This window comes from Rousettus aegyptiacus, unplaced genomic scaffold (genome assembly GCF_014176215.1).
Source record: "Rousettus aegyptiacus isolate mRouAeg1 unplaced genomic scaffold, mRouAeg1.p scaffold_m13_p_17, whole genome shotgun sequence".
Taxonomy (NCBI): domain Eukaryota; kingdom Metazoa; phylum Chordata; class Mammalia; order Chiroptera; family Pteropodidae; genus Rousettus; species Rousettus aegyptiacus.
Window position 1 is genome coordinate 18,589,128 of NW_023416292.1, and position 25,251 is coordinate 18,614,378.

At 38.1% G+C, this 25,251-nt stretch overlaps 1 protein-coding gene across 8 annotated transcripts in view; it reads right to left on the reverse strand.

Annotated features, from left to right (window-relative positions):
• RABGAP1L (RAB GTPase activating protein 1 like) overlaps positions 1–25,251 on the reverse strand; it is a 376,617-nt gene that overhangs the window by 276,539 nt on the left and 74,827 nt on the right. For all 8 annotated transcript variants that reach the window (XM_036234594.1, XM_036234592.1, XM_036234593.1 and 5 more), the window contains 2 exons: positions 8,426–8,519; positions 7,456–7,606 (listed from right to left, as the gene is read on the reverse strand). In XM_036234594.1, the coding sequence (XP_036090487.1) occupies positions 7,456–7,606; positions 8,426–8,519 (245 nt within the window). The remainder of the gene's footprint in view (positions 1–7,455; positions 7,607–8,425; positions 8,520–25,251) is intronic.

Sequence of the window (25,251 nt, forward strand, 5' to 3'; positions counted from 1 at the left end):
ATTAAAATACTCTCTCACGCGGTAATTTTCTAAAAAGATTTCTGTTAAGGCAAATAAACTGTTAAACTAACAGAAATGTCAAAATGTTTTAAATAGACAAATTCACTAATCGTTAGATATTTATGTTTATTTTGATCTAACATGACATATATATGTTTGTTTCTATTTACATATATCTATATATATACGCCCAAATGTTGTCTACTAAGATTATATCTAAGTAGCATGGTTTGTTCCAGGATTTAAAAAACATGGTAAGATTACAAGTTAAACAGCCTTGGAGATCGATCAAAATATTCTAACAGCAAAATTATTGCTGTAGTGTAAATTTACATCTGAAAAGAAGTCCATTAAATATCAAAGTTTATCACTGCAAAATAGTCCACTGGAAACCCTTAAATTACCCCTTTCGACTGGGACATAAGCAGTTAAGAAGCATTGCTAGACGCTGGACAGCAAGTGGCTAACTCTACAGTTTCCTTCTGTAAAATAGCCTGGGCAGGCAGCTGATGAGCAGTTTCCTTTTTAATTAGAGTTGCTTCCTGATTAATTAGTCCCAGAACACTTAATGCAAGTCTACATTGTGCCACTGGGACAAACAATGATTCTCATCTTCGCACTACGTGTCATCTTTTCCCGAGGATTAGGCTCAATCTATTTTCTGTTCAAATGGGGAAGAGTCTTTTCACAGAAATGGGTTGGAAGAACTGTAGCCCAATACCATCATCATCAGCCTCAACAGAAAAAGAGAATGTTGAATTATCTAGGGGAACTCCTCCAACCCTTAACATAAGGTTCTAGTATAGGTTTTTTATTCAAAAAAATACCCATTTTAAATAATATGCAATAAAGATCAATTTCCCTTTTGACTATCAGCCCTGAGAAACTGAATGAGACAGAAATTTTGTAAACATACCCAAATCATCCTTGAACATGCTTGAGCTTTGAAACCCTTCAGAGTAAAGATCTGAGGCCCTTAGAAAGTAAAGTAAAAAAGCTTCAGAGACTTTGATTAAATAATCTGCATGAAGAGATGGAACCTTAATCTTAAAAGTACCTAGGTGCCAACTAGACAGATGGGTAGAAAAATTAAGATCAGCTCTCAATTAAAAATTGCCATGATACCTTTCAAATAAGAACCAAAGATTCAAAGAGTTCAATGGAATTGCTCCTTTTTCATATCATTTTTGCAGGCATCAAGGTAAAAGTCATCTATTAAAATATTAAGTAATTTTCATAAACATGTCAGATCAGCCTCTTAAAGGGTAGAAGAGACTGAATTATTCTAACAGTAGTAACAAGCTCTATCTTACAGAAGAATGCATACCCATAATATTCCAATCCAGAAGCTAAAAACTTTTGAGCCACTTTTACCTAGTTTATTCATTATTCATTAGGAATAAAAACGTATATTAAAAAAGTTAAAGTCTATTAAGAGCTTAATAGAAGCATTACTGATATGATAAATTGTGAATTTAGAAAAAGTAAAGATTTAATATAGAAAAAAAGGAACCAAATGAGAATCATAATCGATTGTTATGGAACAATTTTTTTTTAATTAGAATATATTAAATAAATTACAATACTTAATCTGAAACACTCTATGAAATTAATATGTTAATTAAATCAAAAGCCAGTTTATGGAATAAAGCTTTAAAGTCTGAAAAAATTTTGGAGCATCAATAATATCCCCAACATGGTATTCATCTAGTATCTTCTTGAGGAAGCTCAAGAAATTTCATAAAGGAACTAAATTTTTCTAAGGCCTACGATAACCTTAAATTTACTCAGTGGTCTTCTGGTTTTCTCACATTTATTTTTTCCTATTTGATGGGAAAAGGAAGTAGGAACTAGGATATGAGTTTGCAATAGGAGATACACTCCACTTCATCTTTAGGGATCTGTATATGTGCGTTTTAACAATTAGGTGTCTTCTCCATAAGCTCAAAAGAAATAATTACTTATCTTATGGTGAAAATTGAATAAATTAAAAAGACAACTTTTCAATGCCTACTCTTGAAGTCTGGTCCCTAAGAGCTAATCATTACATGTGATAAAAATAGTGAAACTATAATTAATCAACTCTAGTCTATAACTTGATGTATTCCATTAAAAAATAAAAACAATATTCACAACCTTTTTTTAAATTTTTATCAGAGTTTATTTAAGCCAAACCGACAATATATGCTGGGGAACAAGATCTCGAATGCTCCCCCAACAGTTATAACTTCCAACCCAATTCTTCAATTACAGTGCCATGGCCACGTAACCTCTCCTTTAAAAAAGATCATGGAGCACTATGGAGTTTAACATACTTAGTCATTCACTAAATATTTATTAAGGGCCAGTTCCAGGCTCTGGAAATACAAAGTAAAACAAAATGATGGTTTCTCTATGATGACAGTCCACTATCTTAGTTCAAAAATCAACTAAAGGCCATGCAACTAAAAAGCCAGTTAACCTGAGAAATTCACAGGGAACGTGAAACCAAGCAAATATAAAACCACAAATAATGAAAATACTTTTCGGAGCTCCATTATGGACAGTTAAGAAAGAGAGGCAGGTATAAAGAAAATGGAAGATATGATGAGAGACAAAGAAACATAACCTATAAAGGGACCCCAAAGGAGAAAGAGAAGATACTGAGAAAGATTCGTGACATCATCAAGGAAGAAGCTGCAAAACAGAACTGCCACCAACATGAGCAGAAATGTGCGCTTTGTTAGGGGGATGGATTTTTGGTACCAGCCTCATAAGGATCTGTGGCATCTCCCTCCTTTCTAAGCTGGACACTCATTAATAGTAAGCATATCTAAACACGAATTTGACGAAATAGGAAATGAAAGACAAAGCACAAACCCTAGAAAAACTTATACCATATTACCCAATAAATATAAATATATATGCTCTAGAAATATGGAGAGATAAGGTCAAAAGATGTTATTATGAAATTGGGATCCAAGAGTCTTGAAAACTCATGAGATTTAAAAAAAAATAACTGTTTCCCTCTTATCCTTAATTCTATAGTTATAAATATAGCTTTTATGTCACTGAATCGTCTATACTCAACAATAACCCAAAGGCCTTCTGTCAAAACAGTGTACTCCTACTCAAATTCCATAATGTGAAAATGAAGATAACATTAGAAAATCATCTTTTTTAAAATTTACCTCAAAACTAGTAACTGTGTTTAAAGGACAAGAAAAATATTTGTTGCTAAAAACAGAACATTATGACTTAAGTACATGAAAATACCTAGGAATCTATTTTTTAAATCTTACCCAAGTATGTCAGTGTTGGGGGAACCTTTTGGTCCTCAGCTTCACAGACAACTGTAATTTTTACATGCAGGTGTCAATATAGATATGGTAGAAAATGTAAGAGCTCAGGGGATGAGGACCAAGAAAATTTGATAAAAATTGTGCTGTACGAAAAAAGTAATAAGAAGATATAATTATGTAGTAAGAAACCATTGTCCTTATTATGCAAGGAAAGAGAAAACACAAGGTAACATTTTCTTAAATAATCTCCTACCATAAGTCTTAGTTTCCTTTAACGAAGACCTTCTGGTATCTACGTATTCGAGGTATTTACATTACAGCATAGTAAGTATTCTTTATTCTCCTCGCCCACCTTAGTTTTTTCATTAATAAATTTTAAAGAACTATAAATTTTCCAGAGAAATTTTTGTGAATATTATGGCTACACCAATAACGCGCCAGCACAAGAGTCTGCAGCGTTTATAAACGCGCGTGGTGCAGACCCAGCTGGAATAACCCCATTCTATCAAAAAGCTAATTTCCCACACGTAGACAAGGTGACGGCAGAGAACAGAGCGGCTTCGTAATTAAGCAACGCCCTGCCTCTCCGTGAAACCTGGCGCAGTGCTGTCTGACTGACATGCTGCTTTCGATTTTTAAAATGTAAACCAGGTAGAGGGAAAGCAAACCTCTATCTAGCTAACTGATGTACAGAGTTTAATTTAGTTGTAAGAACTTACCAGATAAAAAATACATGACTGATGCCACAATTTCACTTTTCAGTTACATCTTCACTAAATGTTATTCAATCATAAGAAAAATACCAATTTAAACATTTCCTCTTGAGAATGTCCAGCAACTATAATTATAGAATATTCTAAAAAAATAGAGTAAAAATTTTTCTTTAGCTACATGTTTTATTAAAAGCCATCTGCTACAACAATGTACTGGAGAGCTGAGAGAAGACAGGCTTCGCTCTGAGCAGTACCGATAACCTGATGAGAAAAAAACACGGCGAAGCTTCATCTGTCCACACGATGCCTGAAAATGCAGAGAACCTGAAGAGTTTTTAAATGGTTGTTTTTTATTTATATTACAAAAAAGATTTTTGGCAGCAACTACCAAAGTAATATTTGCAGCTCACGCCCTTTTTGTCCTCTGAAAGAGGTTTAAGCACATGCTCTCTGTGATCCACGAAACTGGACTTCATATTAGCTAATGAATGGTATTTTTGCAGTTCACTGACTTTGAAACTGAGTACGCATTACCACCTTAGTACATTACCACGCAGACGACAGGTCCTCAAACATTTATTGAACAGACACTATAATATTACTTGTTAAAATTCTATTACATCAATCCTAAGTGGCCAATTAAGTATTCTCTTGTCATATCATGTGGATATGACATATTTTCTGAAGTTTTTCATTTCCCATATTGATTCTAACAAGAACAAACTTATATTACATTCTTCCCATTCTGCAAGGGACGCGCATTAATCCACGATTAGTGGATGTGGTTGGCCAGCTGGGGGGAGGGGAGCGAGGGAAGGAAAGAGCACACCGATTCCGCTTTCTGAGGCTGCCTGGATGATCCGAGCTGCGTCACTGAGTGGCAGCTGAGCCACTACATAAGCCGCCCCTCTATGGGATTCCCTCTCCCATCCTGCTCAGACACACGTAACTCCGACCCTCCTCTCTTCATCTACACAGCCCTGCCACGGGGAATCTGGCCGATAAAAGGTGCTCAATCAAGAGTTACTGAATAAATGAGTGAATTAATAGGTGAATGAGATCAATACCTGCCTGCCGTGAGATCTTGATTATATCAGTCATTAGGAGTGGTTTTTAGAGAATATCATTTGACTTTGATATACTTAAATACACATAATCACTAAAATAAAAACTCGTATAATCGCTTCAAAGTCAAGTGTTAAGATTCAAATATTTCATGATATTCACCAGCCAGGAAAAAAAAAAAACAAAAAACAGAAAAAGACAAATCTGACACTTGGTGTATCTAAAAAGATTCCTTCTCACTTCCTTCAGCAGTTATTCACATCATGTGCTCTTGCGAAAAAATTATTAAAGTAGAAATATACACATATATTAAAGTAGTAACATACACTGACGCCAATATCTATTATTGATATTATCATGTTCGTGATGTAATATCATATTGGTAAAAACAGCAGAAGCTAATCTGGAATACTTATGTGCCAAGCACGTTATCATTTTATTTAATTCCCCAAACGATCCCAGCAGGGAATACTGCTTTGCAAACGATGAGAATGAGGCTAAGAAAGCTGGGATAACTTCACGGGAGGGTGAAACTCAAATCCAAGGGATGCGGGCGCTCGCCACAAAGGGAACCCATCGGGTTCAGATTCTACACTCTGCTGCTCACTAGCTTGTGGTCCTCCGCACTCCCTTACATGACACTTGGCACACATGGGAAAGCTTTTATCACACACGTGAGCGTATACGGTACTGTTAGGAGTTCGTAAATAATGTTGTGAGAAGCTACTCTTTATTTTTCCCCCAAAGTTCGAAATCTTTAAAAGGTATGAATTCAAGTCTTTTAGTGGAGAAAGGGACATGACAGTAGTTGTTGTCCCATAAGCAGCCATTTAAAATATAGTCTTATTTATATGAAAAAAAACGATCTGGCACCCAGAGTTATGGTCTCTGAACATTTTTGCTCAGAGACAATCAGTCCCCAAATTATCTGCAACTATTTACACGAGTGTTAAACATATCTGAAATTCTTGATTCCAGGTTTTCAAGTAAGATGTTAAGAGTTTTTTTTGATAACACATGTATCTTGTCATCAAAATCACACAGTAATGTTTAAATTGCCAAATGTTTCAAATGTCCTTCTCTATGACAAGTTTATTCCCAAAAGTTGTTACTCAGTCATCCGTGATCATAACATTCATCCTTACTTGAAGGCCCAGATAACTGTGATTTTTAAAAATATTTTAATATGTAATATCCTGGGACAGCAATCTTTTTAAACCACTTGTCTATCCTATGACATAAGGTTAACTTAAAACCAGATAACCTATAAATCCACATAATCTAGCACATGAAACCACAAAACCTGTAATAGCCTTACAGAGAACACACGAGTGTGAGCACCACTGTCATTCCACTCCGAGGCATGCAAATCCCTTCTTCCCCCAGGTCACCCGTGAACCGTGTGGAGCAAGTGGGACCCACGGACCTAGCAAGGTCTCAGTATCGCCACACGGCAAATGTCAGCGTAGTTCAATTCTTTTGTGTTTGTAATTTTAAAAATAAGAGTGAAACTTTAGACATCCCCCCAAGCCCACATCAATGGGTCACCGTGCACATCCCACTGTAGAAAATGCTATTCATAAAAAAATGATAAAGAGAAAAATCTGAATTTAGCAGTGACAGAATACACTAGGCACTCAGAAAATATTTGTGGAAAGGAGGGAGACAGAGAAGGAAGGAAGGGGAGAAGGAATTAGAGTGGCTAAGAAATTTTAAAAGTTGATATATCCTACCAAACAGAGTTATCGAAAAATCACAATTATGAATTAAGATTTTTAAAAACAAAGTATCATTATTAAAATCTATGATTTAGAGTAGATTAAGAAATTAGGAGATGAGACCTGAGAAGTCTAGGATTGGGATTGCTTTTACCTTCGCTCTAAAATCAGGTGGTTTTCGGTTTTTGTTCTTTGTTTTCTTTTTGGACGTAAGCAAAGGAATCTATATTGGAACCAGGAGCTCCGGACAGAATAAGGGTCCAGGCAACATCATTTAAGTTCAAGGTTACGTTAGCACAAAAACCTTTTAATTTCCTCTGAAGTTAATTCGATCTTAAAAGTATACTGCATTCAAGTACAACTGTATAAAGCTCATACAAGAAAAAAGAAATTTACAACACTTGAAACATAAGGATATTCCGATTTGGTAAAGAGTTATTATAAAGTCACTATCATGAAAAACTGAAAGCCGAGGATTAAGTCCTCACAGATGACCATGGAGCACAGCTTGCCACTGTCCAACAAGTGATCAGGACAAAAGGCAGAGCCGGTCACCGCACCACACCAATACAGCTTCCAAACAGAGTCGAAGCACTCAGGACCTACTGGCGCCATGAAAACAGGAATTATTCAAAACGCCGTCCCATGACGAGCAAGAGAACAGAGCTCCCTCCCTACCTTTGTGATAAGAATGCGGTATCTATCCAGCAAGGCCTGGTTGTCATGGCAGCCTGCTAACAGCTGCCACACCTCTGCCCTCAGAGCCTCAGGGACTCCGCTCTTCACCAGGGTGGAGAGCCCCTTCGGCCGTGCGCCAAGGTTACTGTGCCTGGAAACAAAAGACAAGAAAACGAAACAGTCAGACTGCCTTCACCACTGCCGAGCTGCCGCAGTTACGGGAAGTCTATCAGTGAGTTTATCTAAGAGTGTAAGCTTGGTCAAGAGAAGCGTGAGGGGAGGGGCGTGAAACCACAGAGCCTAAGCCCTGTGATGTCTTAATTTTTCTTGATCCTGTCTTCTTCACGGGTGAGCCATGTTATTTCGCCATGAAGGAAAGGGGTTTTTTTCCTTCCTCTCATTTTCTTTTTTAAATAGTCCTACGAACTTACTCATAATGGATGTGTTAACTAAATACTTCTAGGCAGCATTTTAAGGAATAAAAAGAACCATCTAAATCCCCCGAGACAAAAGGAAGTTAAGGTGCTTAATGGTGTGTGTATGGCAGGTGGGGGGTGGGGGATGCTGAGGCTGAAAGTGGACCACAGGCCAGTCACACCTTGACTGTTCCCAAAAAGCTCCCTAAAGGAAGGACCCAGCCCTTTCCTACAAAACCTACACGCTTTGCTGGGGGAGCAACGTATATACTTATTAGCCTCACCCATTTCCAAGGATATTCGGAATTGGATAATAAGGCAAATGTAGCTTCCAAAAGTAGGCTGAACAAGACCACAGCGGGTGGAAGACTTGGCCAAACACAGAGCATTTACGAATGATATTTTTTAAACTTTTATGTTTTTAAAATACATTGAAATATTAAGATACATAAACATATATTTTCATTTTAATTAATACAACAAAACTGTGAATATAAAACTTAATACATCGATTATGTAATATAAAATTTTCAAAAAGAAAAATAAATTTTTACCATCTTCCTAGCAATTCTCCCCAAGAATACAGGATCTTCTCAGGACAATCCTTAGACACGTCTCCTGTTCCACTCGAGAGTTCGTTATCACTCTCTACAGAAGAAACACAAAAAACAAAAAAAAACACATCATTTTATATATTATGTTACATATTTATATATTATAAAATAAGAAACATGACTATGTGTCTAAAAAAACAAATAATACTTATGCTTATATTACACCCACTGCAAACATAACAGTAAAAACTTCACTTATATATCTTTAGTGCCCAAATACATATTTTCAAAGCATAAACTTTTTATGAAAATACTTATCCACACTTTACATAGTATGAAAACATCTACAAATAAATAGTTTTCCAAAGAGCAAAATGTAAAAGCTAATAGTAACAAAATCAGAAATTCCTATATAATGCTCTACTCAGCAGATTAATATTCTCAAGTATTAATATTGTTAGTGAGACCAACAAATACTAAAACCTGGGTCAGATACATATCAATATATAAAACTGAGAAATACAGATATTATAATATAAACAAACCAATAACCTAAAATGTAAAAAAAAATTTAAAGGTTTTAAAAATACATTCATAGGTACAAAATATTTTTGACTTGGCCTTTTAAAATGGCAACTTTACAAAACATCTGAAAATGTACAGAAAGTAATAGTTTTAGAAAGAATAAGATGGGTTGAATACAATCAGCGGGAAAATGAGTAATTCTAAGTTCGATAAATCTTTTAAGTGGTAATAGAGTTGGTAGAGAAAGTAAATGTAATGGGCACAATTTATCTACATTATAACAAGACCTTTGAGACAAGACAACAAAGAAAAGTCCAGAGAAATGTCGTGTGAATGATGAAATAAGCTAGACAGAAACCCGTCTGGCTGACAGCGAGTACCAAGTTTCCCAGTGCGGTCACAGGGGCCGGCACTGAGTGAATCCCACCGCCACCTGCGCTAAGAACAGCATTACTCAGCCAACTATAACCAAAATGGTCCAAGCATAAATCAATGCACACAGGTGGACATGCCCAACACCGAAAACACTGATGTAAGAGAAAATGGTTTATGTGGCGGGGTTAAAAGATTTGGTCATATCCACATAAAAAGATCTTATCATATATTGTAAGATATAACCCACACCTATGCACGCACACAGAAAAACGCTTCAACATTTTTAGGATAATATCAGATAAACGAGAATTAGGAGGGACATTTTACTCAAAAGGTGAACATAATTCTAGAAACTGGGACTAAGGTTAAGAGGGCAGACTCTAACATGGCTGCTTCAGAAATACCTCACACAAGCAACTCTACAGTTTACCCAAAAGGATTGCTGGTTATATTGTAATTCTATTCTTAATTTTTGGAGGACCCTCCACACTGTTTTCCATAGCGACTACACCAATTTACACTCCACCAGCAGTGCATGAGGGTTCCTTTTTCCCCCACAACCTCTCCAACACTTGTTATTACTTGTCTTGTTGATGACAGCCATTCTAATTGGTGTGAGATGGTATCTCATTGTGGTTCTGATTTATATTTCTCTAATAGCTAGTGAAGTTCAGCATCTTTTCATATATCTGTTGGCCATTTGTGTGTCTTCTTAGAAGTGTCCAGGCACTATTCTAAGTTTTACAGGTTTTTATCTCACTTTGTCCTCTAAACGACCTAATGAGGTAGTCATTACTCGTTTGCCCACTTTAAAGAAGAGAAAACAGAGGCACAGAGAGGTTAAATAACTTGCCCAAGGCTACGCTGCTCGTAAGTGATGAAGAGACGGGATTCAATCTCAGGTGGAAACCAGAGTCAAGTACTACCTTTCCTTATAGCTCCTCCTGCCATGTTTCTAAAGGAGGCTGTGCTTGGGATTCAGCAGATACCAGTCTGTGCCAAACGCCAACATCTAGTAAATGCTGGGAGCCAGAGCCAAGAATGGAAAAGCCAGACACATTTAAAGCAACACGCCCAAGACACCCAAAATTGGGAGCAACGGATTTAACGGAGAGGCTTCGGGGTGTGTTCCTCCTGATGCTCGGGAGCCATGAAATTGGTATCCCAGTGGCACCACGAGGCCGAGCCAGACTTCTGACTCCCTTGCTGCAGAAACTACTGACCCTGAGTGTGGTAAGTACTTTCCGGCTAACCTGCTAGACAGGAGAGCAGGGGGCTGAAGGAAAGCGCCTACTATATCAGATAAGACCGAGCTTCTAGACAGGAGGAAAAAAGTAGGCTAACAAAGAAATAAGAATGAAAAAGGCATGAGAACAAGTGCAGTAAAAAACATAATGAGGACGCTGGCAAGTAGGACATGACGAAGAAGAAAAGAGAAGGAATAGCGAGCCGTGCTGATGCGCAGAAGAGTAACCCTGGAGGTCCTGACAAAGCGACGGAAGCCCACCCCACGCAGGGTCAAAAAGAGGACAAATGAGAGAAGGCTGGGACTCCCGTCCTTGGCTAAATCCCACTTTTCCATGGAAACCCGGGTAGGGGTCCCCCTCTTCTGGCTGGGCTAAGTGCTGCCCCCTGGGCGTATTGACCATAGCGCCAGACTACACCGTCTGTTGTCCTGTACATCTTCTCCCATCAGACTTTCGGTTTCTTGGCTGCGAGGACTAACTTTATTTCTATATCTCAAGTGTCTAGATCAGTACTTGGCCGCAGAAGTGTTAAAAGTTGTCTGAATGAATAACTGGAGGGGAGGAGAGAGGAAAAGGGAGAGAGGTAAATCCATTACAACTACAGAAAGTGTGTGCCGTGAGTAAACGTCGGTGACCTCTAGGACACGGGCGTCTGTGTGCAGACAGAGGTAAACAGGAATCCGGTTCATTCGGTCCTTCATGTCATAATGGATCCTGGAGCCAAACGGCCTGGATTTGAAACCTAGTTCTACCACTTACCCCCTGTGAGCCAGGTCAAGCTACTTAACTTCTCTGTGCTTCAGGTGCCTATTTCTAAAATGGAAATAATAATAGTATCTACCTTATAGAGTAGTCGTAGGCATTAAGCAAGTTACTATATGCAAACACATATTACAGTGCCTGGCGAAAGGCAGGCGTTATATAAATGTTAGCTATTAAACGCTGTTTTCATTCCATAAATATGAGTGCCTATGATGGAGAGCACTGGGGTAGAAGCTAGAGCATTACACGTTTATTTTTCTTATTATCCACTGACTGCAATATGCAGAGACCAGAACACACCTGCGCAAGACCAACGCAAGGTAAAGAGCCGCACATTTTTAGATCAAATCAAATAAATACGCAAGACACTTCAATCAAAATAATTTAAGGGCGCTCTTGTAACTTTGGCCACTCCCCACTTTGGGCAAAAAAAAAAAAATTGTGTTTCTACTAGCAACTCTTTCATCCTATTCATAAAGGAAAATTTTCAGAACTTGTATCAACAGACATTATAAAAGGAAAAAATATACACATGATGCTTTTTCAAATAAAGTTAAATATAAATCACAAAATTAGGAGCAAATGGGCTGGTCATAAATATCTCTTTTCGGAGTAAAAGGGGTCAAATACGTGGTGACAGAAAGAAATCTAACTATGGGAGGTGAACGCAATGTAAATATATATATGCCTTACTGTTAAAATGTACAGCTGAAACTTACCGGATTTCGTTAACCAATGTCGCTATAAAAAAATTAATTAATCAAAAAAAAATCTCTCTTCAACTGAAGGATTACTCAAAAATAAACAGCTGAAAAGTAAGCACAGATAAAATGTGACTGAGGGTTTTCAGAAATTTTCCCCTTAATTTTATCCTTTTTAAATAAGTAATAAATGATTGCTGAAAAAAATGCAGGGAATCACAGCTTGCTATAAACTCTCTTCTAAACACACTGGGGAGCAAAAAACCCCGAAATTCTTATTAATTGTGCAAAACTTTATTAATTGTGCAGAACAGAGGTTTGTATGATACCCGTCAAACTAAAATCGTAGAAAAGTAATTTATTTTGGTTAGTAATATATAATATCATTTTGGAAAGCCAAAAACTATAACCACATTTATATGACCTTGAATATATATAACCTCTCATTTCTCACATGACTGTCATAATATACTTGTTCTATATGGAAGTTGATATACAAATGTAAATTACTAAAGTTGAACAAAAGATCGTCCTTAATTTCTGAAAAATTATAACATTTCCCACTGACAAAAGCAAGATGATTTATTACAGAGAGAAGATTCAAGGTAGAGGAGACCACACATCGCATGACTTCTTTCCAACTAAATCATCATCACTGTCATTCCGAATCTAATTACAGGTTTCTAATTAATAATCCCTGTAGTTGCTAAGCATAAGTGATTAATAAAAATGCATCACTGAAACCTGTCAGCCATCCTCAAGAGAACTAGGGCAGCCAAGACTCCTCACCAGAAGGACAATTAACAACATTAAGCAACTGCTCTCTTAACTGCAAGGTTAGTATACTCTTTTGTGTGTGTTTGTTGCTTTTTATGTTTTTGGGGGGGATATTAATGGCATTTAGAATTTATTTACATTTTGCATTTCAGCTATTTGGAAATGCATTTCAATTTTCTGCCCATTTTCCCTTTTTTTCAAGGTCTTTATTGAGTTATGATTGACATATAAAAAGCTATAGTGATGTATAAAAAGCTATAGATATTTAATGTATACAACTTGAAACATTTAGAGAAGTTACTATTGTCATAAAATTTTAAAAATTTGAGCATGTCCATTTGAATGCATTATCTATGACTTGCAAAATAAATTGAGGGATGGTAAATGAGGAAAGAACTGTCTGGTAGATTATAAGAAAGAATATACAGTAAATTATCAATAGGTTCTGTGACTTTAAGTGAAATGAAGTATAACAAAATCAATTTTCCATAAACTAATTGATATAAACAAGAGTTAAGTTCCTACAGTGTCTCATCGTTAAATGAAACAATGTTGAATAAATGGACATAATTCAAGGACCTGTTATATATAAAAAGCTATGTTAAAGGATTATTTTAAAACACATCAAAGACTTTTTTAAAGGTTGCCAATCAATTAAAGGGAAAAGCAGGAGAAAGAGTCCATCAGGGGAGCTCAAGTTCAGCCACTGGGCAGAAAGGAAGCCCACTCCTATCGACCACGTGGTACACAACACACTCGAGTCCTCTCTGGCAGGGCGGATCACCCTCTTCTGAAAGGGAAAATACTCTCAAAAAGATGAAAAGGAAGGGGAAATGCCCACAAAACTAGCTGAAGCAGCCACAAGAAACCAGGCAGCCAGGAAATAACAGTGACAATGGGTTCCCGTCTGCATTCGAATTTTTTACATTTCCCTCCTGAGAGTCTATACTTCTTACCATGAACCAAGTTGAGTTACTAAAAAAAATTAGAGAACTAGGCATGATAAAGACAGGTAACCACCCATCCATCTGTATGTAGTATATGTATATATAACACGGATGTGTGCACATATGTGAATGTGTGTGTACATGTGTACAGAGGAAGAGGAGGGAGGCAGAAACAGAGATGGATAAACGTTTCCTAAATGAGGGAGGTGGGAGCGGGGGAGAATGCAAACTCTGAAGGAAACGGGTTCTATTTAGGGAACGCATACTGACTGATAAAGAGATTGCCAAGCGTAAAACACAACGTGGGGAAGGAGAAAGTGCCAGAACAGATTTAGGTTAGTCTTTAAGACTGGCTCTTGCACATAAGGACTTTAAAAATCAAAAGTGGCAGTAAAAGTATAATTGTGAAAGCAACAAAAAATAATGGATTTTGAGAAAAACTCAAAATTTAGGAGTCTAAGTGCCATTGTGATGAGCCTGCTAAGTGTTCTCTGCATGGCCCTGTGATAACACATCTCTCTGTAGGTCCCTGAACACTCGCCTGCCTTCCTTCTAGGACCAAGTCGCTGGCTTCAGAAAGAGACAGAGAGACTGTACCAGTCATTGCATTCTTCACCGTAACAAAGTACTTGGCAACTGGTAGCACTCAATTACTGTTTGGTAAATACAAACTCGGTATTTTCAGAAACTATATATCAATTGCCTAGATGACACTTCCATCTGCGTATCTAATAAGATCTCAAAACGAATCTCTTAATTTTCTTCCAATAACTGTATTTGCCTGATCTCCCCCCACCGTCCATTTTTATAAATGACAGCACTATCCACTTGTTTAAACCGAAAATCTACACATTATTCTTGAAACTGTTTACCCTTGTCACCTACGTTTAATTACCCAAGACTGTAGACTCCTTCACCAAAATGCATCTCAAACCTATCTACATTTCCCCCTCTCTGACCTACAAGCCTAGTCCAAGCCTCCAGCATTTTGGCAGCGATTACTATAAGAGTCTCCCAAATGGTCTCCTTGCTTCTAATGCCAGTCCACTGAACTCCATTCGGTTGGCATGGTGTTTTAACACCATGAATCAAGTCTTACATGGTGTCACCTGGCTTCCTGTCTACATCTGCCTTGGACCACTCTCTTGCTTGTCGCCTGCCCTTTGGTCATCTTTCCTCCTCCTTTCTCTTCCTCAAACACACCAAGCACGGTTTCACCCCTGACGCTCTGCACTGTTTCCTCTGAGATGCTCTTTCCCCGACTCCCAATGACTGGCTTCCTCTTCTCTCTCAGATCTTAGTTTAAATGCCATCACCTCAGAGGAATTTTTTTCAGAACACCCAGTCCAAAGTAGCTACCCAGAACAGTCAATCAACGTCAATTATATGAATGGTATTATTATTATTTCTTGATATTTTTCTTGTTTATTTGTTAACTGTCACCTCTCCCTGAATGAGAAGTGGAGAAAATTTACCCCTCTTATTATGTCAAAGGTCTTCAAAATCACCCCCAGGTTCAGTGATTTGCTAGCAAGACTCACAGGACTCAGCAATTATATGCTGCGAACTTACACTTATGATTTATTACGGTGAGTGGATACAAAGCAAAATCAGCAAAGGAAAAAGGCACCTGAGGTGAGGGAACCGGGGCCAACCGCCAAGAGTCCTTTCCCAATGAGAGTCACAGAGGACACACTTAATTCCTCCACAGCACATGTGAAGTGCTGTCTACCAAGGAAGCTCATTGGAGATTCAGCGTCTGCGGTTTCTGTTGGGACTGGTCACCTAAGTCCCCTCTGCCTAGCGTGTTCCAAAATTCCAGACTCCAGAAGGGAAGCAGGAATTCAGCATAAACCATATTGTTAGTACAAACAGTTGAGGCACGACGAATCATCTTCTCAGTTAGGAAATGGTGGGAATCCCTCTAAAATCTAAGTTTTCCGATACCAGCCAAGGCCGACCTCGCAAGAGCACTTTTGTAAAGGTATCAGCCAGAAGCCTGGCACGCTAACTCTTTTCTGAACACTTAGTCACCCCTGTATCACCTATTACAACTTCCATTAACAGATTTTTCAAACACAAAATGTTGCTCTTCTATGAATCTAACATTTCAAAGAGATTTCCATTCATTAAACAAATATTTACTTAACACGTGCCACATATTAGGCAATGGGAACTCAAAGAATAAAAGTACCATCTGCCCCTCTAGAACTCACACTCTAGAAGGTGAGAGAAATGCATTTTTTAAAAGACCGTATTTATAAATAAATTATTTTAAGAATTATTATAGCGGTGTGTTCAAAGCACCATTAGAGCAAGATGGCTGGGAGGCCAACGATGCTTCAGTGTGTGACGGAAGGCTAGCAAGAAAAATGTAAAGAGGAGTCAGGGCTCGCTTTAGCCAGAAGTGGTCAAGGAAGACAAGAAGATCTGAAAAGGTGACACTTGAGCCTTGAACTGAGGTCTAAATGACGAGGAAAAGGAGGCTAACGGAAGTCACCTTCCAGACAGGGGACAACGTAACACATGCGATGGCCCTGAGAAAGGCCCGTCTGAGGGGCGGGGAGCGCTACCTGCTTTGTACAGACGGTCAAGAAGTGGTCGCTGATATTAGAATGATTCGTCCTCTTCGTGTGTTAATAAACCGATGATTTAAGAAATCAGAGACATGAAGTCCATACCACTAGTCATACATGTGTATCTTATCTATGTCCACCCCATCCATTTACGAAAAATGAATTGAGGCAGAAGTTAAAGATATAACTTCTGGAGTTAAAGATACAACTTCAGAAGTTAAAGATATAACTTGAACCAAGATATTACTTGGTTCAAGTAAAATGAACCAAAAATCAATTAATCAACTATTCACTCATTCAAATATTTGCTAGGCACTCCGTACATGACCGATCTTAAAAAAAGAGAAACAGACATGCTTCCTGCCTATGAGGAGTTTCTGTTCCGGTACCGGCCGCATGCTGCAGCCCATTGCCATGAATATTTTCAGTGCATACAGTGAATTGTCAACACATCCTCTGAGGGAACGACACACGACACACTCGCACATACTGAGAGCGACAGAGCAGGCACTCAGGAAACACTGGGAGGGAAGGAGCGCGTCCCAGCGGAAGGCGAAGTCCCCTCTCACAGCCGCGGTGTACTGGTATCCCCAAACAATCCACACTTCTTAGTGGATAAAACCCCAAAGGTGTGGCTTTGAGTGGAGAGGATTCGGAACCTTCTTTCCTGACTCTTCCCACATCACAGCTAACGCAATGCTGTCGTTCCGACTTTCCTTTCGACTCACATGCAGGCAGATACACAAACCAAATGAGAGTTTTAGAATCTGACTGTAAATATTGTGAAATATTAAACCTCTGACAGGAAGAGTAGCATATATGAGGTTTAGAAATCATATAGGCACTTATAAAATTAAAATGTACTAGCTTGATCACCTGTAATCAGGGAACTGTAAATAAAATAAGATGCTATTTATCACCATTCTGAATGGTAAATATTTAAAAGACTGATAAAATCTGCTGTTGGTGAAGGTCCTAGGGAATGGGTGCCCAGACATGTTACAGAAACAGACATAAACCTGCAGTCTTTCTAGGGAACTATTTAATGCATCCATCCAAAACCAGACCGTGCACACCACGGCAGTGCAATTTCTGGAAATCTGTGTGTGTGCTTCACAGCATATGTACAAAGAAGACTATTCTTTGTAATATTCGTAATAGCAAAAAAGAAAAATGAAAACTGCTCTTAGCACCTTCAAGGAGAAACAGAAAATTAAATTATGCTCTATCCGTGCGACAGAATACTACTCAATTAAAAATAGTGAGAAATAGTTTAATGTAGTGTTCGTAACAAAAAATTAAATGAGAAAAGCAAGTTGCCAAACAGGGTACACTCAATGTTCCTTTTGGAAGAGGTATATATTTCTCCTAAGAATGAGAATTTGTGGGCAGTGGGGGTCCATTTTATATTTATTTAAAATTTTTAAACAAGAAGAAAAAGAAAACCCCGAATGTTTTTGTGTGTTTGTTTTCTAAGTAGTGCAAAGCTGCTTATCATCTCAAATCATAAATCTTTAACTGGCTTTACACTGACAGTTTTTCAGGGGTTCTGTTAATTTATCTACACATCCTAACGATTCGATTAAGTAAATGATTTTCTCAGTCAAAAACCATTTTATTCGATTCACATACTAGGAAAATTTGAAATGACAAACATATCAACATTATTTGCTTGGAAAAAACAGAACATGTTATTATTATAAGTTTATGTCAGAGAAAATCCACTTGGGGGTTTTTCTATTACATTTGGTTCATCATTTGTCAACAATAATAGTTATTGTAAGAAGTCTAGCTTGTTTCTAATCAATCTCCTCTCTTCGTTAGGCTACCACTTAAAAAGCTATCGACAGCATATCATTGTGAATAAAAATTCTTATCTTCTTTGCACGCTGGATCTAGACAATTTTTCTAACACATGCTTCACTGAACCACTTAGGAAAATAAAATTAAACAGAAAAATATTAATAAAAAGACAAATAAAATCAAGTCAAATTTCTATAAAGACGTGAGTCACTGACCCTTCAAGGACAAAAGTCATTGATCCATCATTTAAAGGTCAGCCCTACTATCGACAAAGACATTTATAGAATTAAATTAAACTTTCAAAAAGGTATCGATTTATAACTTTATTTACAATATAATTTCTTTGCATGTAAATATGTAAGATTTCTATATACCTGAAACATATTTCAATAAAACAAAACAAAAAATCCTCAGGTCACAATTATTTTCCTCAAAAAAGTAATAACAAGAATGAAATTTTGTACCAACTTTAGGTATCAAAGATGTTCTCCTAATTCCCAATTATTCTAAATTAAGTAGGAGAAAGCGGTTTTAATGAAGAGGGAGGAAATCCCTTTTTAGTTAAAGTTTAAGGATTTCAAATAAAAACATCTTGGTATAAAATGTAAATTCTGAATAATATTGATAAGAAACATGAGTAAGAGCTCAAGTTTTCATCCGAACTTGATGCAGCGCTAGCCTTGGTGCTAACCCAACAGTTTGCATAAACACTTTTGTTGAATTCAACCTCCCTCTTATCTTCTAATATTCTTTCCTATCCAACCTTCTTCTTATTCGATAATATTTTCAGAGAGTGCTGATAGGGAAATCACAAAGGCAGCATTGTGACAATGTCTCTAAGATAAATTATAAATTAATTTTAATTTCTACCTTTCAAGAAGTTTGAGACATGAAGCCAGGCAAAGAAGCATCACGTTGTCTGGCATTCAGGAGAATTTGGAGGGCTAGGGTGGGAAACGTGGAGCATTTATCACACTGCAGTTAGAAAAACGATGACAGACAGCTGCGGGCACAGTAGAATGACATGAAAATCGCACTAATTAAGAAAGAACTAGGGCTAACTTTCTGTGGGGGTAGTGGTTAATTCAAAATTAATTTATAACTCCTGAAATGAACATTTTTAACAAATTAGAACTAAAAGGGAAACATGACCACTTAATTGTTGATAGTGTATCATCACATTAATAATGATTCCGATATTGTGAACAGTATACCTACAAAGTACTAAATAAACCGAATTTGACACCAGCACAAAAACAAAAACACCAAGAGAAAAAAAGACCGAGAAAAACCAAACCTATACAAGCCTAACCAAATCAAAGCATTTTAAAATCAACACTTACTTAACTCTTTTCTAAATGCATACAGTATAAAATTTACAGCTCACATCTACCATATTCACAGTCTTATACTTACTAAGAAGTTAAAACTACCTGAAAGAGCGTATATGCAAATATTTAAAAGATATATTTTTGTGATCTTAAGACGTTCTTTTTCTGTTAGATGATCCATGGACAGTTTGAATTAAATACACGTTGGGGTCTTGCCAAATCGAACGGTCGCACAGCCAGCGCTGAGAGGAGCGGCGCCTGCCCCAGGCCGACGTGGGGCAGCGCGGACTCCAGCTCGCTTTTCTTTTTCTCTTGCTCCTTCTCATATTTCCTTTCAAATATATTTTCTATTAAGTACAAAGTCAACTAATGAAATTTGAGTTGCTCCACTTAAGGTCATTTCAAAACGCAGAAAAATCTTTATTTTTTAGACACTTCCCATTAGAAATACAATAAAATTTTACTAAAAGACACTATTCACATTAAAAGGTTTTATAAGAACAGTTTATTCTGGATAAGACAACGGGCATTTATTATGTAACAAAACATAACAAACAAAAAGTGACATCAACTATCAGAAAGTTCAGTAGTGACAGTACACTCCACAGAGTTTTAGGAATTCAGAAAACTCGCTTAAAGCTATTCGCAAATCTGCCGTGACTATCAGGGTTGGCCACTTTTCCATGAAGAACCGAATAGTGAATAACTGGCTCTGTCACATATCCTCTTCTTTCCTTGATATTTTTCTTAGGGGTAGAGACTATTATTATCACAACCCTTTAAAAATATAAAAACCATTCTTAGCTCAGAAGCCAGACAAAAGCACAGGTTGTGGGCCAGATTTGGTCAACAGGCCATAGTCTGCCAACTCCGGGACCATCTCAGAAAAACTATTCATTTTTATTTGCATCAAAATATTAAAGATGAAAGAATTTTTTAAATGCCCAATACTATATTTTCCAAAAGAACAATAGATTTCATTTAAATTAGGGTATGCTCATAATAAATATTAAAAACTGGACTATACATTTTATAATTTAAACATAAGAGAAATCATTCCCATACACAATAAACATGTTAGACTCGGATTTTGATCTGCCAAATTCAAGGATCTTATCACTTAAAAAAAAAAAAAAAAGACACTAGATTCCAGGAGATAGACAAAAATAATGCCGCAAAAAATAAATACATTCTTTGTTAAACGGAAAGTTCGATTACTCTTTAAAACTACAGGAGGATTTCTTTTGTGGGGGGCTAGGGGGAGAACAGGGCAAAAGACATGCAATCTAGAAACAAAAGAAGGTAGTTTACTTTCTGTTGAAGGCTATGGATTTTCATTCCTTAGAGACACTGTATTTTAAATATAAACATTACTATTTCATTGAAGTGAAATAAGATTAGACTTTAGCAGACCGTACTCATGAATTAATCACCGTGATTTTGTATTTTAAATGAAATACAAAACACAGAGGAGCAAATTAATATTAAATGCTTGTGTTCAGTTGACACGGGACTCAATCGCATTCGAGCCTCTGGTGGTTAGACTCAGCTGCTTTTGACACACCCTGGGGTTTCCGTAGAAGAAAGGGCCACGGACCCAAACGACACTCTAAATCAATCCCACAGCACTTAGGATCCAAGCACAGATTTAGTGCTTGATTATATTTGGGTCAAATGCAATACACACTGTGATGTTTGATAGTATTAATTACTGAAATGATTTAAAATGTTTATTCCCACCTGAACTGTAAGGAACCTTAAAGGAACTTTTGTCACTCTCAGAACTAAGAATAGTGCTAAAATATGGTAGGCACACAAATATTTCTTAAAGGAATGAAATTAATTGATGTACCAATACGCTCTCCTCCAGGGTGAGCGAGCCCAGCACCGAGCCTTTGAATAACACGATTGAACACAGGTACGACTCACTCGCCTCCTCACGTCAATTCTTCCCCCACACCCGGTCGTCTTCCATTTCGAGCACCAGCATCCTCATTCAGGCTTTCTCTCCTCAAATTAAATGTACGTATCGCAGATTCTTCACGGTTCTTCACTGCATTTTACACAGCTTATTGCCAGCTCAGTCTCCCTAATTCGAACCTTTGTTCGTGCCATACACTAGCTCAAAATCCCTCGATGATTCTCGATCACTGTACACGATTACAGTCTATGCTGATCGATGTCTCCGTGAGGCTGCCCGAGGCCTGCTCTCCAGCTGCCCCTCCAACCCCACGATCACTGTCTCACAGGCGGTTCATGATAGAAAAATGCAAGAATACGATAACAAAATTATAAAGTCCTTTCCTCCCTACATACACACATATTTTATAAACATAGAAAGTATCTGATTGCAAAGAAATATTATCTAGCATGCTAAGATTACTTCTTTGGAAAATATTTCTTTATTCGTAAAATGGCTATAATAATGGCATCATCTTTATAGGCTTGATATTAGTATTAAATAAATTAACATAAATAGGTAATTAAATTTTTGCTACTCAAAGTATGGTGTAGCTAAGAGCAGTGCCATCTGGGAAGATTTTTTTTTTTAGAAATGCAGATAAGTTCCCATCCCAGACATAAAGAAAGACTTCGTTTTAACAAGATCTCTAGGTAATACATGTGTACACTTAAAGTTTGAGAAGCACTTCATTAACCAGTGCTTGTCACATGTAAGTGCAATATGATCATTATATTTTCTTTAAAAACTCATTTGCTTTACATAGCCTTTCCCTTCTTTTCATTTGAACATAAAGAATCTTCACTCGCAAACCGGTTTCTATAGGAAAAGTTGTTTGTGATTTCTTCCTCTAATCGGACTGTCAATTAAGAAATTAAAAGAAAATAAACTTCCAGTTAAGTTTGAAACTATTTTGCTCTCTAGTTATAACAAGTAAAAAAGTACCATTTCACAGCCAACAGTCACTTAAATGAAGGGGACATTTTTTTTAGAAAGCATTTTAACCGATCCAAATACAAAAACAAAAAAAGCGGATGATACTAAACATAAAAGGTACAACCGAGAGTACAGCTTACCTAGTCTTACGATTACCTGGGCATGTATCCTACAGGGAATCATGTCGCACTTGTCATCTGTCACCCTCCTGTAACGTACTACCCATGGTACAAGTACCTAAACACAGCAGGGCCCCCAACAACGGCGGAACATTGCTCAGAGGCCGCAGGAACTTAACTCTTGCTTATCAGTTAGCCTACGTTAAAACTGGTTTCCTTACATGTGGTCTCGCTTGAAGTCACAGAACCTATCGCTGACATGGTTAGCGAGAACTTACTGTACAAGTATGAGGTCAACGAACAGAAGGCTACTTTGAAATTCAGGTGTAACAATGCCAAGCGCACCTCAAATTTCAAAAGCAGGAGCAATTCAGAACATGCGGGAGTATGTAATGCTGACAAGGTAACTTAAAAATAACCCCTATAATGTTGCGCTGATGAACTTAACTTTCTCCTCAGATTCCTTGCATCCAAATTAATACCCTTTAACACACTTCATTTTTTGAACAGCATTTTAAAAATATGCAAAGATACCTTAACTCATTTTACTTTAGATCTTTCCCCAAAAATTAAGGGCAATTTCAGTCCTTTTAAATCTGCATCCCTTTTTAGTTAAATTACAGGCTAAGGCAAGACAATTCAGATTGACTTGAACTTCCACTTTTGCTCTGACAGGCAAATTGTTGCAAATAATTAAATAAAAGAATACTCCAATCCCCCCGCAGGAAAACATTTCTATGCCACCTCCAGCTCTAACTTTTGATGCTTGCGTTGACAGAAATGTCAATTACAGAACTAATAATAAAGTGTATTGAAAATGTATGAAATGCCTGATCTATAAAAGAAAAGAAACTATTACTTCCTACTCTGTGATTTTTGTAGCTTTTTTAATACAGGTGATGGCTAACACATTTTCAAAAGACAAGGTGACATCTCAAATAGTGAGAAAATTTTAAGAACAGAAGCGAAAAAATTTTAGAGAAAAACAAATCTGATGACTTGTTCTTATTCAGACATATATCAGAATGAGAAATTGAAATTTTTATGTTTTTCGTATTTTCAAATTCAATTCCAGAAATGTTACCTCCGTTTTTCTAGTGTTTCTCAGTATTGAATTATTTTGATGCATTATAAAAGAAAAAATATACATTCATTATTGTAATATTGATTATAATATTTATTTCATTTATTTGTTACTTGTTTATCATTATTAATACCATTGACTGAGAAAGTGGCATCTGAGAAAAGATGCGAAAGGAGAGAGAGAATGTGTGGTAATCACAGCAAAGCAGGGTTCCAGCCAGAGAAAACGGCGCGTGCGATAGTACGAAAGCGCGAGAGGCCGCCTTGCAGAACGGCCGAAGAACAAGTGTGGGAGGAAAGAAAGTGAGAAGGGTCAAACTCAGACGTCAAGACCGCATAAAGCCGTGTAAACCAGGGTAACAGAAGTGTGGCTGAAGGAAACAAGAAGCCAACAGAGGGTTTTAAGAAGAGAAGGAACGAACTGACAAATTTCAAAAGGATGACCGCGGCTGGTGTGTGCAACACAGACGAGGGGGACGGGCACAAGGGCGGCAGGCAAGAGACCAGTCAGGAGGCGCTGCAGTCATCCAGGACAAGAAACGGCAGGGCCAGAGAGAGGTCGAGTCTCGGTGACTAGATTCTAGCCAGATTCGGGGAAACTAAGGCCTGGATGTGGGAGAACCAGGCCTTCAGCCATGTACCGCACCTGAAACCCAGTAGAATAAAAAAGGAAGACGCCAAGCCACTCAGAAGAGAGGAGTCTGGAAACACATCTCCAGCCACACCCGCAAGGCCTCGCGTCCAGTACAGACGTGTGAGGAGCGAGGGCCACCCCTGGGCTCTCCTGAGTGTGTGCACAGCCTCCCAGACCACCAGCGACACGCAGGACCTTAAGAAGGCCAGTCGTTCCTGGGCCTCCTGGCCAAAACTCTGGCCGTGCCGTGCCTTCCCCAGCCAGAATTACGGCCGCCTGCTACTGGCCACGTCCTGGCCACGTCCTGGCCTTTCCATTCTCACGCCACAAAAGTCACCGCCATTTCCAACACCGTTGTGGAGATACGGGGTCTTCCTGCTTTCGCTCCGAATCAACGAGCCGCTTCCAGCAGCCGCAGCGAAGCCACCAGTGTCACAGCCCGCTGGCCTGGTCAAACCGCGTGACGATCAGCGGCGGCAAGGAGCAGCCGGGAGAGGCCTCGGGGGCCGGCACCCCCCAGAGCGTTCCCACAGGCTCAGCAGTTTTTCTTGAATAAACGCCTCTCGATTTTTTAAAACCACTTTAGTCACTTTCTCAAGTTCTAAACTGGCTGCTTTTCGACAACTCTATTGACTTTCACCATTGATTTTTGATAAGTGGACTTGCCGAGCTCCTCACTCAGCCAATCTACATTGAATACATTTTCATGCAATTTGCTTGAGCGACTTACTGAAAATGTCATTGAAAATATTTTGAAATACTTCTAAGTATAGACGCTGCCCTATGCTAAAATCACTACTTTCTTTCGGCTGTTAGCATGCTGTGTTGAAGAGCTCACTCAGGTGAACGTCAGTGGAAAACGCCTCAAAGCAGAGCGATGGCGTTTGCGAAGACACAGGGGCACGTCAGGGGCTAACGGCGTGGTCCCGGGCTGGGCAGGTCGCTCTTCTCTATTTCTAGCTCTCCCTTTCCAACTACAGATAAGCCCAAATCTCTTACACCCCGCAATTGCCCTTTCTTGGCCCGATATGATCCCATGTTTTCAGCCTA